The sequence below is a fragment of the Phoenix dactylifera genome, chromosome 5, assembly GCF_051530095.1.
Source record: "Phoenix dactylifera cultivar Ajwa chromosome 5, Ajwa_hap1_PhDact_Kaust_v1.1, whole genome shotgun sequence".
Lineage (NCBI taxonomy): Eukaryota > Viridiplantae > Streptophyta > Magnoliopsida > Arecales > Arecaceae > Phoenix > Phoenix dactylifera.
The window spans coordinates 33,670,216-33,685,003 of NC_143194.1; the positions used below are offsets into that span (position 1 = coordinate 33,670,216).

Sequence of the window (14,788 nt, forward strand, 5' to 3'; positions counted from 1 at the left end):
GATGGCTCCAGCTCAAATGAGTCCAAGCCTATTTATGGTGTATGCCCACCCATCTTCATCAAATTTATTAGTTTGTGCATGGAAGGAGAAATAAAGATATCATATGATAGAGAGAGTGGACGAATCAAGAGCATATTAGTTTGTGCATGGAAGGAGAAATAAAGGTATGAATTCCAATCTAATTCACTTTTTTAAATTAATATTATAGATCGCCCATTCTCATGTGCCACATAACCAAGAGCGGTGGACGAAGACGCGTTCGCCAACAGGCGTGGGTCCCGGTGCAGTCTCGGACAAATAAACCGTCCTCCGCCCCCAGATTTGGGGTACCCTCTCGCAGCCAGGCCCGTGACGGCGGGGGACTGAGGACGGGTCCATTCCGTCATCAATGCCCTCATTAAGTCCCTCACCGAACCCCGACTTCAGAAGAGAAGATGGCACGGCACCGCGCCAACAGCAAACGACCCCCACATCCCCTCTATTAAAACCCAGGGGCATTTTCGTAACTCCGCATCCCCACCGGTCCTATTAAAGGCCACGGCACGGAAGCAGAGGCGAAATCCCTAGAATCAGAGCGGAGGAGAGCGACGGTGGTGGTAGGAGCGGAGAGAAGGAAACGAGTGGAGAGATGTCGGCGATGCAGGCGATCGAGAGGCAGAGAGAGGGGGCGGAGGTTTTCCATGGGGCGGAGATTTGCAAGAAGAGATCGACGGATCTTTTGGAGGAGCTGCACCTGCCCAGGGGTTTGCTGCCGCTGAGCGGGCTGGACGAGGTGGGGTTCAACCGGGAGACCGGGTTCGTCTGGATGAAGCAGAATAAGGGGAGCCAGCACGTCTTCAAGAAGATCGGTAAGACGGTGTTCTACGGGACGGAGGTGACGGCCTTCGTGGAGGACCGCCGGATGAAGCGGATGACCGGGGTCAAGAGCAAGGAGTTCCTCCTCTGGGTCTCCCTCTCCGACATGTATATCGACGAACGCGACCCCACCAAGATCACCTTCAAGTCCGCCGCCGGGATCGGCAGATCATTCCCCGTCTCCGCCTTCGAGGAGGAGGAGGAGGAGGAGGAGGAGAAGAAAGGCGAGGAGGAGAAAAAGTGAGGGTTATAATTGTTATTTTAGGGGTAAACTATGGGCGTTGCACCATGAACTTATGCATCCTTTCTTTGTGTCTCTGTTATTTGTGCTATAAAGTTTAATATGTTACTAGGGTTCTTGGTATTCCTATGTCTGGTAGTGTGGATCCATGGTAAGGGACGAACGCGATGTCTACTATCGTCTAAACTTTCTATAAATCAATTCCTTTTTTTTTGGTGGGAAGGGAATAAATGTGGCGTAAAAAGTGGCGACGACTACTACAAGTGGGTGTATGGTGGACGGTGGGCTCTTGGCTAATGTCTGTATCTCGCTTCCGCGTGTTCGGCATCCCGACGCAACTCAAAAGGTAAAGGGTAAAAAAAAAAGGAGTTGGCTTTACGTTTCAGTCCAACAGAAAGATTAATTATTTTTTCTCTCATCTAAAGCATTCAATTTCTTACGCAAAAACAACACATCAAATGTTCGTTGTTGCGTCTGTAGTTTTTTTAATTTTATTAAAAAAAGGGGTAACTGGAGTTTCTAAATTTTAAAAATAAAACATGCCTTTCTTTGTAAGTTAGAAAAATATTTTTTTTTAGGTAACACCGAACACGCCAAAAGGGTTGTGATGCAAGGAAAAAAAAAAAAAAGGGAAAAAAAGCTCTAGCTTTTGGGGTCGACACTCACAGGCCTGACTCGGAAGCCTTTTTGGTGGTAGAGATGAATGTTTTGGTTGTGAAGCTAGAACGATGTGCTGTAGAATTCGAACGATGTGCTGTAGGAATGACTGTTAGATGCATGAGATGGAGAATTATTGATTCATTCAATGGCAGTAGCCGAGGTACCTTTCTTTCATAAAAAAAAGGACTCTCTGCCGATTACTTTTCCCAAATTGTTTTCCATGATCAATCTTTTTCCTTGGAAATGTATTAACTTCAACAAATTGGATTGATGCAATTTACAAGGAAGAAACGGGCCCTGGTTACGCGTTTATATCTTTTTTATGTAAATATATGAGTATCTAGTGCTTGATTTCTCTTTGATGGTAAAATCAAAAATGCTATGTTGATTTCAGGTTATGATAATTAATTTATTTTATTGTTGTCGTAAACATGCAGTTGGCCTGTTAAGAATGGCCATTTTGGAATAATTTATATTCGGTTGGGCATTTTTTTAAAAAAATTGTATAAAATATTTATAATATTTTTAATAAAAGAATTTATTTTTAAATTTTGGTGACTTAAAATAATTTTAAAAAATATTTTCATTTTTAACTAATGATATTGTGCATACGAGACTATCGTTCTCGTCTTGGGGTCGTGAGGGCTTGATCCCATTAAGCAGCATCGAACTCTGAACGAAGTACGAGAGTTCTAATCAAGTTCTCCAAGCTAAAAGATGTGGACATCTAGATGGCAATGGGTTTGGGCGAGGACGACATTAAAAAAATTCGGATTCATACTCCACCTGAACCAACCTTATCGAGACCTCTTTGGCCAATACCCAACTGCTGGTCATATCACGTCGCCACCTTCACCCCAAAATATTGTAACTCTCAATATTTAAGATATTGATTCTAACTTATGAAATCCAATTTTTATAATTTCTACCGGCTAGTTTGCAAAGTGATTTAAATTATTAGTACAAAGAAAAAGAGTAATTACTTAAAAAAATTCTGGCCTCTTCACTAGCAGAACATGGTTTCATCGAGGATGTGAAGAAGCTGTTTGATGAAATGCTTGAGAGGAACTTGGTTTCTTCGAATTTAATGTTTTCAGTTGGACATTGATGAATTGATGTGATAGGCGTGGGGCTCAATGGGGAGGGTGCAGAGAAGTCAACGGGAGAGTTTGCAGAGAATGGAAAAAAATTGATTGACATAAGATTTGTTGTTGGTAAAAATTGGTTGACATGAGTTTTGCTGTTGGTGATGGTAAAAATCCTTTTGGGGGACGTTTGGTAACCCTGATCACCACGTGATCTCAGATCCTCACTGGAATGATTTAATCTTTAATAATCTAAGATCAATATGTTTTGTAAGCTATGGTCCAGTAATTAAAAATTTTTAGATATCTATGAGTAATTTATTTGATATGGTACAGAGATCCAAGATCACCGATCACATAATACCACAAATACTTCTGATATATCTTAGATGAATTTTTTATATGTTTTTAATTCTCATGAATCAAAAATGTAAGTCAAGATGCTAATTCCTATAATAGCTACATAATTTTGTCATATATTCTACTTTTAGTAGCCCTTATCATATATTTATTAATCATATAAAATATAATAAAATAAAATATTAATATATTTATTAGTCCTATAAATTATTAATTTTATAAAATATGTTATTTTCATTATAGAATTAATATTTTTATTTATACTTATAATAGATTTTTTAATACTAATAATTATTTTGATAAGAAAAATAAGGTAAATAGGAGTAATATATTAAATATTTTTATTATATAAATATAAAATATAATAATATATTTCTACTATAATTTAAAATTATCTTCCAATAATAATATGATTAATAATATATTATAATATAATATATATCATTAATATAATATTATAATATCAACATAATATTATATATATAACATTGACATAATATATTGATGGTATATTGATATATCAATTTTTCTGCTAAATTGAGAGTATTTTTGACTTTAACTTTTAACACAGGATCACTGCTCTGTGGTGATCTTGGATTCCCGACCTTAAGAACAAATATCCAATTACCGAGTTGAGCGGTGATTTGAGGAGTGGAGGTGATTTAGGATCACCGCCATGTAGGATCACCGTGGTGTAACCAAACGTGGTGATCTTATCACCTTCACCCACATCACCCTTGATTCTGGGACGATCATCTTATACCAAATGCCTCCTATGGAATATGCATTTTTTAATGATCACTCAAACATGCTACAATTATTTTTTTAGGCACTATGTGCTCAGAAATTATCTTCTAACAAAAATATTTAGGTTTTCAGAGTGAAACTTGAACTGAAACGCAGGGATTATCCGAAACGGCTGGCTTGGACCGCAACGGCAACGATTTTCATGGCAAAGAATACTAACAAGTGAACGAGAAATTATTCCTTCGTCCAGATCCATTGTGGACCCATCCAACCGATCCAAACAGAAACCAGCACGTATAATAATAATTTTTTTTTCTTTTTACGTGTAATAGTAATAAGCGGTAGGATGAATTTATCAAGGATTTACGGTGGATCTGGTACTCCACTCCCTTGCCTCCAAACCTCTATAAAAGGCAGCCTTAATCCAAGAAAGAGCTGGTTTCAAAGTGATTTGAAGAAATTTCTGCTATCATCATTCGTCCTTCTTCCAAAGAAAAATGTCTTGCTGTGGAGGGAACTGCGGGTGTGGATCTGACTGCAAATGCGGCAGCGGATGTGCAGGGTATATTGAAAATATTATATTTCCAAATGCTCTCTCTTTTTATGTGATAATTCGTTTTTCTTCGACATTTCGTTCTCTGTTGTTGTTCTCCGTGAAATTGTATTTTCTAATTTTATTGAATGTGCTCGTTCAAAAAAAAAAAAAAAAAAGAGGCATATGCGCACTCACTGCTTTTGTTATATCTCGGGGCTGTTTCTCTTTATTATTTCTCTGAGTTTTGGGTGCTGATGTCATGAAATTGATTTTCATTTTAATTCATATTTTTGTATACTTTTTTCCTTTTTTATTCTGTCTAAGGCTGACGTTTTGCTTGGATCGGCAAAAGCGTTGAAAGATATTTACCACTTTACCAAAAAAAAAATTACCATCTCTGGGAAAATGTTCAAAACTAATCCTCTTTTGTCATTTAATATTGCAGATACATATCAATTTCTTAACAGAGACATGATGAATGCTCTCTAGATGTTTGATTTTCCATCATAATTATTTTTCCCAAAAATTCTCCAAAAATATTTTGTTGTTTTCCTTATAAATAAAAATATATAATTCTCATAAATTTTCTAGTTACTGATTACTGAATTAACAATTTCATAGCCATTGGTGTTTGCGGAAATTGTGCCCACCAGACTATATTTTGTTTAGAGTTAGAATATAAGAGATATGGATTCCTATTCTTCGGTCAAAGAGGTTGAGAGAAAGGGAGGGATCCAATCTATATAATTACCCTGATCCAAGGAGAGCACCATCAAGTCTTGTATTAGTAGCCTCTCCTTACTAAACTAAGGAGTATGACTACTGGGGCAAGCCACAATCTACCATTGGTTTCATAAAGAAATCACTCTTGATGCATTTAAAATTATATTATTAGGGGCATGTTAGTTGAGTAGCTTCTATTCTAATGGTTTGGTCGGAAAAAGTCTCATTCTTATTTGGAAGAAATGAGAATATCTTAATCCTCCAAAATTCAGTCCATACTCTCTCTTAGAATTCAAATTCTATTCTAATTCCAATCACCAACCAAACATGTTAAGAAATATGACCGTACCGATCTCATTCTAACCTATTCCAATTTCGATTCCAACTTCGATCATAAATTAGGTGAGAGAATCTTCTAGTTTGGTATAAAGTTTTCCTTACCTCTGTCATTCTATAATTAATTGTCCTCGCCCTCGTTTCATGTCCTTATTTTTTTTTCTTGTTTGTTGAGTGCAGATGCAAGATGTATCCTGACATGGCTGAGGAGACGAATACCACCACTCAAACCGTGATCACGGGTGTTGCACCTCCAAAGGGGTCTGTCTCAACTCTCAAGCCACCCGATTCCCAACCCTTGTTAAACTGATCTTTGGCAATACTAGTGTTAGTAGTACACTCTTAGTCTATTTGTCCATGGAGATAGAACTTTAAAGTATCAAACGACAAAAAGGCAAAAAAAATCCAAGAAATCTCCTCTAGGATTGCCCTTTCGTATGGAAATCCTTTCCTTCTGATGATATTTTGTTGATCTGGGTTGGTGGCTTCTCCTTGCAGGCGCTTTGAAGGTTCTGACGTGGCTGCTATATCAGAGAACGGAGGCTGCAAGTGTGCACCCAACTGCACCTGCAACCCCTGTAACTGTAAATGAGGTAAATTTTAAGAGAAGAGACAGAGAGAGAGAAAGTCTTATTGTCGTTTCAATGTCTGTCATTTGTTTCTGGGAGTCCTTGTGTTGGAAATAAAAGAGGCCATGGCTTCTATCCACCCTCTGTTGTTAGGGTAGTTCACATGGCCGGGAAAGTGAAGTTCCCTCTCTCTTCTCCTTGTTCTGGTTGTTGCACTGTTGGTCTCTCTCTGTTGTCTGTGTTTTGTAGCTGCTATGCTTGCTATCAGATTGGGAGCAAAGCCTCCCACCTCTGTTGTTAACATGGGCATTATGGCTATTGATCTTTCTTGTGTTGCTTGATATGAAGGGCATCATGATATTATATCTGGGCTTTGCCTCATTTTACTCTTGTGGACCCATCAATCGTTCACTACCAGGCATTGCGATGACTTAAGTTTGAGAATTTATTTATTTATTCGAGAAGTCATTGATGACTCATTAAGATGCACAAGTATTTTTATAATCTCCATGATGAGTCGATAAAGTAGCACCATTATTTTACTGTTACTAAGAAAGAATCCAATCAAAGTTTTATAGGATCGACAGGGTTAATAATACTGTCCATTATCTATGAGAACTATAGAACTGGACATGCGAACTCTGAGTGTTTGGGTCCTCAACAGTAAATTCCTTTTATATTACAGCGTGGAGAAAGAGTGTATTTTTTTATTCCGAGCTTTTCATGGTTATTCTATGACTCGTCTGCAAAAGAGATGACAAACATTACTGACTGTTAATAACTGATGAAGGAGAAAGAACTATAGTTGCTGAGTAATTGCTTTTTCCAGGTAAGGAGGTAGGAGGAAGCAAAAGCCATTAGACCTAAGATGGATACGGAGGCTTTTGTTTACTAGCTTGATAGCATTGAGATTCTTCTATCATGTAAGTGAAGATTCCTCTGACCCATCTTAAGATATGTACAACTGAAAAAGAAACAACCAAATCAATAGCATATTCTATGGTACAAGCAAATCCATTATTTGATTAGTTAAGATGGCTATTATTGAGTAGGCGTCAATATATGAAATAGCAAGCTATATTATACACTCCATGGACATGGCTCAATCACAGACGAGCAGATAAAGAAGAGGTCCCTTGTAGCACTACTCTTTTTTTTCTTGTTCTTTTTTTTTTCTTTATTTTATTTGGGAAGAAAAGTATCATAGAAATTAATCTCAGGAAAATGTGTTGGTTCAGCATGTACCCTGTGGCAATCAGTATTATAAGATGATAGTTTTCTTTATTATTGTAGCTATCCAGAGATTCAAAACAATGTACGAAAGAGGTAAAGTATGTGTGGCTCAGCACGTGAATAATACAAGAACAATTTCTATTATTCATGAGGTTGTGCAACCAAGATTGCCTCGTTACCACATTAATTCATTGTCACACATCAACCCTCATGGCTTTATTTATCTACACACTGTCACAACTCGAAATCTCACCCAGGAAAGCTAACATAAAGGTGTTATTTGGTTTTTTTTTGTACTGTACAAGTATCCAAGATTTACCTGGTGCATAGCCGATGTGAAAATAAATACATGTCTACACGGGTTCTCACACATATAGCAGCTTACCCTAAATTAAAAACAGAAGTAAGTAATACAATTTATTCATTCAACATTTCCTTTAGATGAATCATATGTGCTATAGAATATGAACATCGAAAGAAATAATTTACAGATTTCCAATGCTTGTTGCCTTGTTTTCCTAGAATTCATGCTCCATCTTTGAGAGAATGAACATATAAAAATTATATATATTTGTGCAAAAAAATAATGGAAATGCGCATACTACATAATCATAATCTATACTTAGGTTAGGTAAATTCTTGCATTCCACCATAAACTAATACCTCTTTAGCTCAGGGGGTGATGGGGCTCCATTCCCTCCAAATTAAAAAAAAGGGTCTTTCAAGGATCTCTCTTTTTCTTTCTCTTTCTCTCTCTCTCTTCCTCCTCTCAATGCACTCTCTCCCTTCCGATCTAACGAGATGCTGCCAATTCATCTTTAACAATAATTGCTGATATCAATTGAAGCCGGCAAACCTACTGCTGACTTTATATAGAGAAAAAGCAGTTTTGACATTTTCTCATCCGACTGGAGATGTAGCATGGGAGCTTCCATGTTCTAAATTTATGTTGCCTGGTATGAATCAGTTGCCAAGTGGAAGAAAGAGCAGCCCTTTTTTTGGACTTTATTGGGTATTTTTTTTGGTGAATTGTGATTAGATTTATCTTTTTCATGTGAAAGTGCGTGATCATATCTTTACCAAAGTTCCAATACAATCAGAAGAGATGAAATAAAAAATGATAAATTTTCACATTCAAGAGCTTTGATACTTTTCTATGTAAAGAACTTCATGGAAGTCCTCAAATGCTTCTCTTTGCAATGAACCTTTCAAAAAGATGGGGACTCCCAAGCCTATTAAAGTACAGATTATGAGACTTCATTTTTCTTAAGAACTAATGATGAGAAAATTATATAATGAAATTCAGTGAGCGACATTAACTAAATATTATAATGACGGATAATGAGAAATCTGTAAGCAGAGGTGAATAGATCCATGGTTTGCATACATGAGCTTTAATCAAAACCAGTTCTGGGTTCAAATAAGCTCACTTTATCCTGAGATTGACCTTACGTTTTTCTGTTTTTGTTTTTTCTAGTTTTGTTTTATTTTTTTATTTTTCTTTTTCTTTTTGTATATGGTGGAAAATCTAATGAGGAATGTTGGCACCAAAATTCTATCCAAAGGTCTGAGGAACGAAGATCGATTGCCGAAGCTAATTCGACCGGGACCCTCCGATGCTTAACTCAATAAAAGAACTTTGGGAAACAGAAAAGGAAAATAAGACGTGGCATAAAAATAGTAAAGAGTATTATATTAAGTGTTGTATGGTATGCATACCTAGTACATCAAATCCTTTCTATAGATAAGGATCGAGTTCTGATTCGGTTGGTGTTGGACTCTTGAGCCCTAATTCACATGAAAAACAAACTCTAGATCTCCTGGCTTAGGAAAACTAGTCCAACTAAAGAAAATTTTCTTTTTATCCCTGGTGCCACATGTTAGCTCATAATTGATAGGTCAGATTTAGGCAACATCAGAGACAAAGGAAACTCCTCTAGCATTATCCATTCTGTTTTTTTTTTTTTTTTTTTTAATCTAGGTCTAAATTCGGTTCACCATCCATCCCTCTATGTAATTCCATGGCAACAATGATTTCCATTTTATGGCTAAACATAAAATGAAAGTCAATCAATCCAATGGATGCATCTTCATTATCCTTTATCGTTCTTCCTTTCATGTTGAGGTAATCGGTCTTTTAATTGCCCATCATTTAATATTCAATCTCCAAAGTTTAATTCTGTCCCACGATTCCTAAGCCATTTAATTTAATCCCTGCGTATAGCTAAAAAAAATTGTATACGTGCAAATATAAGTATGTGCAGGATAATATAACCATGTGCAAAAACTAGTATAAGTTGGTATAATATTAGTATAAATATGTACGGACCTGATATAATTATATGTAAAATTAAAAATTAAATACTAATGATCAAAGGACCATGTTAAAAATGGTAATAAAAAATCGACTTAGTGTCAAATTTCCTTTTTCTTTTTTCATCCATTTCCGTCCCCTCCCTTAATAGACTCTCCTTGTAACAATGCCATCAATATCACATATTGGGTTAAGATCAAGGTGAGAGTTTGAAGAGGTCGCCATGGCCGCCACCGGTCTCCCAAGCTGGCTATCTTCTATCCTTCCATGTCTCCTCCTTGTCATCTTTGTTCTCCCATGGCCATCGGCTGCATATCAGAAGGTAACTCTAGGGGTCTTTCCCCCAACTTGCGTCCGTGTCGAATGCCCGACGTTTGACGTGATCGACGAAGGAAATGGGTACGAGATCCGCCGATACAATTCATCAGTTTGGATGTCGACATCTTCCATAATTCCATTGACGACATCTCCTTTGTGAACGGCACAAGAACGGGCTTTTTACGGTGAGAATTCTCCAAACTCTCTCATCATCATCATCATCATCATTATTTTCAAAGTGAAGAGGCAGAAGGTAGGGATTAGCCCCTCTTTTTTTACTGAAAGAAAAAGGAAGAATATAGAATTTTTTTTGTGTTTTTTTTTTGGAAGAAAAGCATATAACTTTGGTCCGCTGGTTAGCGCCAATGTTTTCCTGTGCAAACACAATAAGTTGGTGCTTGTTTCAAGGATTTTTTATAAATGTTCAGAATAATACTGATCTATTTTTCATCCTGCAGCTTAGTAAGGAGAATTTGAACCTCCTCCTCCAACAAGAGGGGCAAACGGGTTATAGCCTACTTCTATTCCTTCATTATGAATCAAAACACAGCATCTTAGCTTATCTTGGTTGATCTTTCCTACCAAGTTGCTCCAAATGAAATCCATATTCACTAACCAGTCTGCACTCCTATCCATGCAGGAGAAGTAACAAACTCGAATCCGGGTGGTGGCATCCCGCCCATATTTCTCAAAAAAAAAAAAAAATCATTTCTTTAGAAAGAACAAGAACCGACGCATATCTTTTTCTATTTAACATAGCCATGAATTTGTTCATAACATGGGATGGACGATCTCAATACCAGTATTTCCTCCTCATCATGTCACAGGTTATTTGACTACGTCAAAGGAAAGAATGAGAACGGGAACAAAATGGCTATGACAGCTCCCGTTATGACTGAAGTCTCAACCAGCAAAGAGCCCTCCTCCAATGAATCATTTGTTGTGAGCTTCTTCATCGGGAAAAGATATCAGGCCAATCCACCGAGTGCCCAGGGCCTCCATCTACAGAACTGGAATCTCAAGTACGCGGCAGTGAGGCAATTCGGGGGATACGCCACGGATGCTGGCGTCCCGGAGGAAGCGGCAGCTCTGGACGCCAGCCTCAGAGGTTCCAAATGGGACCGTGCCGTGGACGAAAGCCGGAAAGCCAACCCAACGGTGCTCTACACCGTTGCACAGTACAGCGCTCCATTTAGAACCAGGGGTAGAGTGAATGAGATCTGGATGCTGTTTGATGACATTACCACCTTGTAGCAGTGGCTCGAGAGAATAACTACAGCAGGTTTTACTTTATAGTGGAAATAAAACAGAAATTAATTAGCTCGAGAGGAAGTGGCTCGAGGTGAAGCAAGATTGTTGGATTTCTTATTAATGCAGAGGGCTTTCACTGAGATGAGGTAGTCTCTCCTTGCATGTTTTCCTGCAGTTGAAGTATTATTGGATGATAAGATGAAAGAGGCTTTCAGCAAATTGGATTGGAGTTGACTCCTCTGCAAACTGAAATAATTAGCTATAACTAGAAATTTGGATTCAATACCAAGAACCTATGTCAAACATGCGACGCACAAAGTCCTGATATATTGCATCACATTATGCATTCGTTATCTCTTCCTTAACAAATGATCGACAAGAAAGTAGTGTACAATGTTGAATCGACGATATGACAAGAACTTGCTTTTTGTTGGTTCGTCAAAACAAGTAATTTATTCGAGGCATGCAGCAAAGGTTCTAATTAGATGGCCTTTGGTGAGGTATACATCAAATCAAACAGTTGGTTCTAATTACCACAACTTAGAAGTTTCATGACGTGGTTCACTAAATTTAGTCTTTGTCTGAGGTCAGAGCATGGTCGGCTTTATCTTGTAATACTAGCACATTAAGTTAGGGTAAATGAGGTCTGGATGATGTTTGACATGGAAGATAGCGCTATCTAGAGCAAGGTAAACTGGGGGCTAGACAAGTAAAAGAAGATTATATAAGAGACTCAAAACTTTAGTAGTCTTTATTTTCTTTGAGCAGACAGTTGGACTAGCATTATTGCTGCTTGTTTCCCTGTTTCCTTTCACCTATCAATGCCCAAATCCGTTTCCCGAGGTGCCAACTAGAATTAGGGTACAAAAGGAACAAAGTGACCCCCTAAATTATAAGAACCAATGACCCTCAACAGGCGACCCATTTTATTTGGCTTGCATGGAGTATACGCTACGGAAGGCAAATCTCTCTCACAGCAGCCCCTCGAAGTTATGAAACACCCTTAAACCACGCCAAGTCCACATGCCAATCTCCTCCCTAAACGCCTAGAGTCCCCATCACTACTGCAAGACCCAATACCACCAGCTTCTTGAGTAGAAGGAGCCGCAAGAAAAATGATTTCCACCAGAAGGGCTACCATTCCAAACGCAAGGAACTATGAAAAGAAAAAAGAAAAAAAAAAACCGAATTAATCAAAGACGCCTCAAAGAAATATAAATTAGAGTACTAAACTCGTGTCTTTATTTGCTTAAAAATTTCGACTGTAAAGATCCTATTAACAACCACAACATGAACAACGAATCACCTTTACAATTCCAAGAAAACCCATCCATCAATCCTTCTCACGGCCAAGAAGCAAAGAGAACGGGCAAAAGAGCGAAGAAAACGGAAAAGAACCAACACCCATGAACCCAAAAAAATAAAAAAAGAAAGAGAGACCACCATCAAAACTTTCTTCAAGGATTTGAGGCGGATACGTCCCCACAGAAGAAGTCGACGGAGTTCGGGACGTCGTTGTGGCACGAAGAGGAGCCCGAAGGCGGGACGTTGAAACCCCTCGGGAGCATGGCGGAGAATGGCCTTGATGTGAGGCCATTCTGGCTCTTCCTCCTCCTCCTCCTTCTTGTCCTGGAGTTCTTGACGAGATCTCCATCAGAAGGGTAGGGCCTCGGTTTCATAACGTGGAAGAGCTGGTGGGGTGGGGCGGCGGCGAGGGGAAGAGTGTAAGGTTGAAGGATGGGTTGGGAGAGCGAGGGAAATGGGAGGGAGGAGAGGAGGAGAGAGAGGAGGAAGAAGAATAAGAGGGTGGCCCAGAAGCCCAAGCCGTGGCTGAGACCCATGAGAGTTGGGACTGCTGTGCTTGGGGCGGCGAAGCATTTGAGTAGGGTGCAATCAAGAAGTACGGGAGAGGAGGAGGAGGAGGAGGAGGAGGAGAGTGGGGGTAATACGTGGATCCCAAGGGGCTCTCTTATGTGCAGGTGTTAGTGGCTCTTATTATGAGAGGGAGAGAGAGATTTGACTCGTTTTGAAAGGAAAGGGAGCCAAAGAAGATAAATACTGGGGAGGCGGGCCGTTCTTCTTTTCTTTGCTTTTGTTACGCTTCTTCATATAATCATGCTTTGGGCCTGGAAGTGATTTTTTTTTATTTTTTTGGTGGGATCGTAATTATAAGGTTTTTCTGTTTTCTTTTTTCTTTTATTTTTTTTTCTTTTATAATACGAGGGAGCTTTGGTTCCTTCCTTATTTCCGGGCACTCATTGTCCTACCTTTTGACCGACAAAAAGAAGGGAAAGAGCCAACTAATCTTTAGCTGTTGATGGGTTCACGCAGCGACTATGTACGTGGTTTGCCACCGGAAAGCAGTGGCAAATGATTCGATGGTGAAGGTAATTCTGTAAGTTATAAGTGGAAAATAATGGCCATCAAGAGGAGCTAATGGGAAGGTCAACAACAAGCCCCAATTTACTTGTGTTTGGTAGGTGTTTTTAGCTGAAAATAATGCTCTTCAGAAGCACTCTTTTTTCTACTCGGCGCAACAATCGGTATTTTCTTAGCTAGTTTTTTTAGTTGAAATCCTGAACTATGAGAAAATAAATGATGCAATAAAAAAATTTTCTAACCGAAATAATGGCAATCATTCTCATAAATCCAAGTAGAACATACGGCTATAATGTGTTATGGAGCCATGCCATGGCTCCTTTGTCATATCATTCTCACAATTAAATCGGGATCTAGCAATAGAAGTGGCATCGGCTAATACGTAAACTCGAGGAGCAGACAGCACTCCTATCAAAGCGACAGCCCAATAATGACTATCTTCACCTATCAAACAATGCATAACTTTATCACATATGTTAACAACAATTAGCAAATCGATTTTGAAAAAGTAATGGCAACAAATTTCAAGCATTTGCCAAATGTGTGTGTTCAGGCTTCTGCTCAAAACCGGCTGATCGACTAGCGTCGGTCCAGTAACCCAAACAGCTATTGTATTTTAGGTTCTTACATCCATAATTAAAACTCTGGAAACAATAGACATAGTGACAAGGAAAGGCATGCATCAAAGCCACAAATTCACCCTTAAGGAGTGTTACAAGGTGATAAGGCATGGAGGTATCATTTTGCAGTTTGCAAAAAATCAACTGGAGTATCCCACTTTCGGAAAAAAGCAAAAATTCTTAGATGGCCGTTATCTCGAGAACGAATCCTGGCTGCAAAAAATTGGAGGAAAAGAAAAGGCTGAAGAAAGCCCCAGAACACAGATTTATGAGAAACCAAACATGGTGAAATGAACTATGGTTGGATTGAAGAAAAAAATTATGAAAATCCATGCTGATGTATATTTAGTCCTATATAGATTCTTCGCTGAAGAAACTAAAATAATAACTTTTGGCTAAAATTCTGAATTGTTACAAGAACTACCCAAAAGCATCCATAAAATACCATGGGACTGTCTAATTACAGCGTTTATTTGGATGTTGTAGAAAAAAATAATGGGAGCCTAAAACAACCTATCGCAGACCTTATCCATCAACTGAAGAATGCGGTATAATCAACAGA

At 38.5% G+C, this 14,788-nt stretch overlaps 2 protein-coding genes and 1 pseudogene across 3 annotated transcripts; all 3 read left to right on the forward strand.

Annotated features, from left to right (window-relative positions):
• The first annotated feature begins 227 nt into the window (after positions 1-227).
• Positions 228-1,310, forward strand: LOC103703026 (uncharacterized). Its single transcript, XM_008785725.6, has one exon. It carries the CDS (start codon positions 629-631, stop codon positions 1,097-1,099), a length of 471 nt encoding a protein of 156 aa, XP_008783947.2. The 5' UTR covers positions 228-628; the 3' UTR covers positions 1,100-1,310.
• A 2,350-nt stretch (positions 1,311-3,660) lies between these two features.
• On the forward strand, positions 3,661-6,300 carry LOC103703028 (metallothionein-like protein 2). Its single transcript, XM_008785726.5, has 3 exons — positions 3,661-4,510; positions 5,723-5,803; positions 6,041-6,300. Exons 1-3 carry the CDS (start codon positions 4,446-4,448, stop codon positions 6,132-6,134), a joined length of 240 nt encoding a protein of 79 aa, XP_008783948.1. The 5' UTR covers positions 3,661-4,445; the 3' UTR covers positions 6,135-6,300.
• A 3,216-nt stretch (positions 6,301-9,516) lies between these two features.
• LOC103703058 (uncharacterized) lies at positions 9,517-11,302 on the forward strand (annotated as a pseudogene). Its single transcript, XR_015987410.1, has 2 exons — positions 9,517-10,161; positions 10,804-11,302. The product of XR_015987410.1 is annotated as an uncharacterized LOC103703058 (transcript).
• Positions 11,303-14,788: the final 3,486 nt, after the last annotated feature.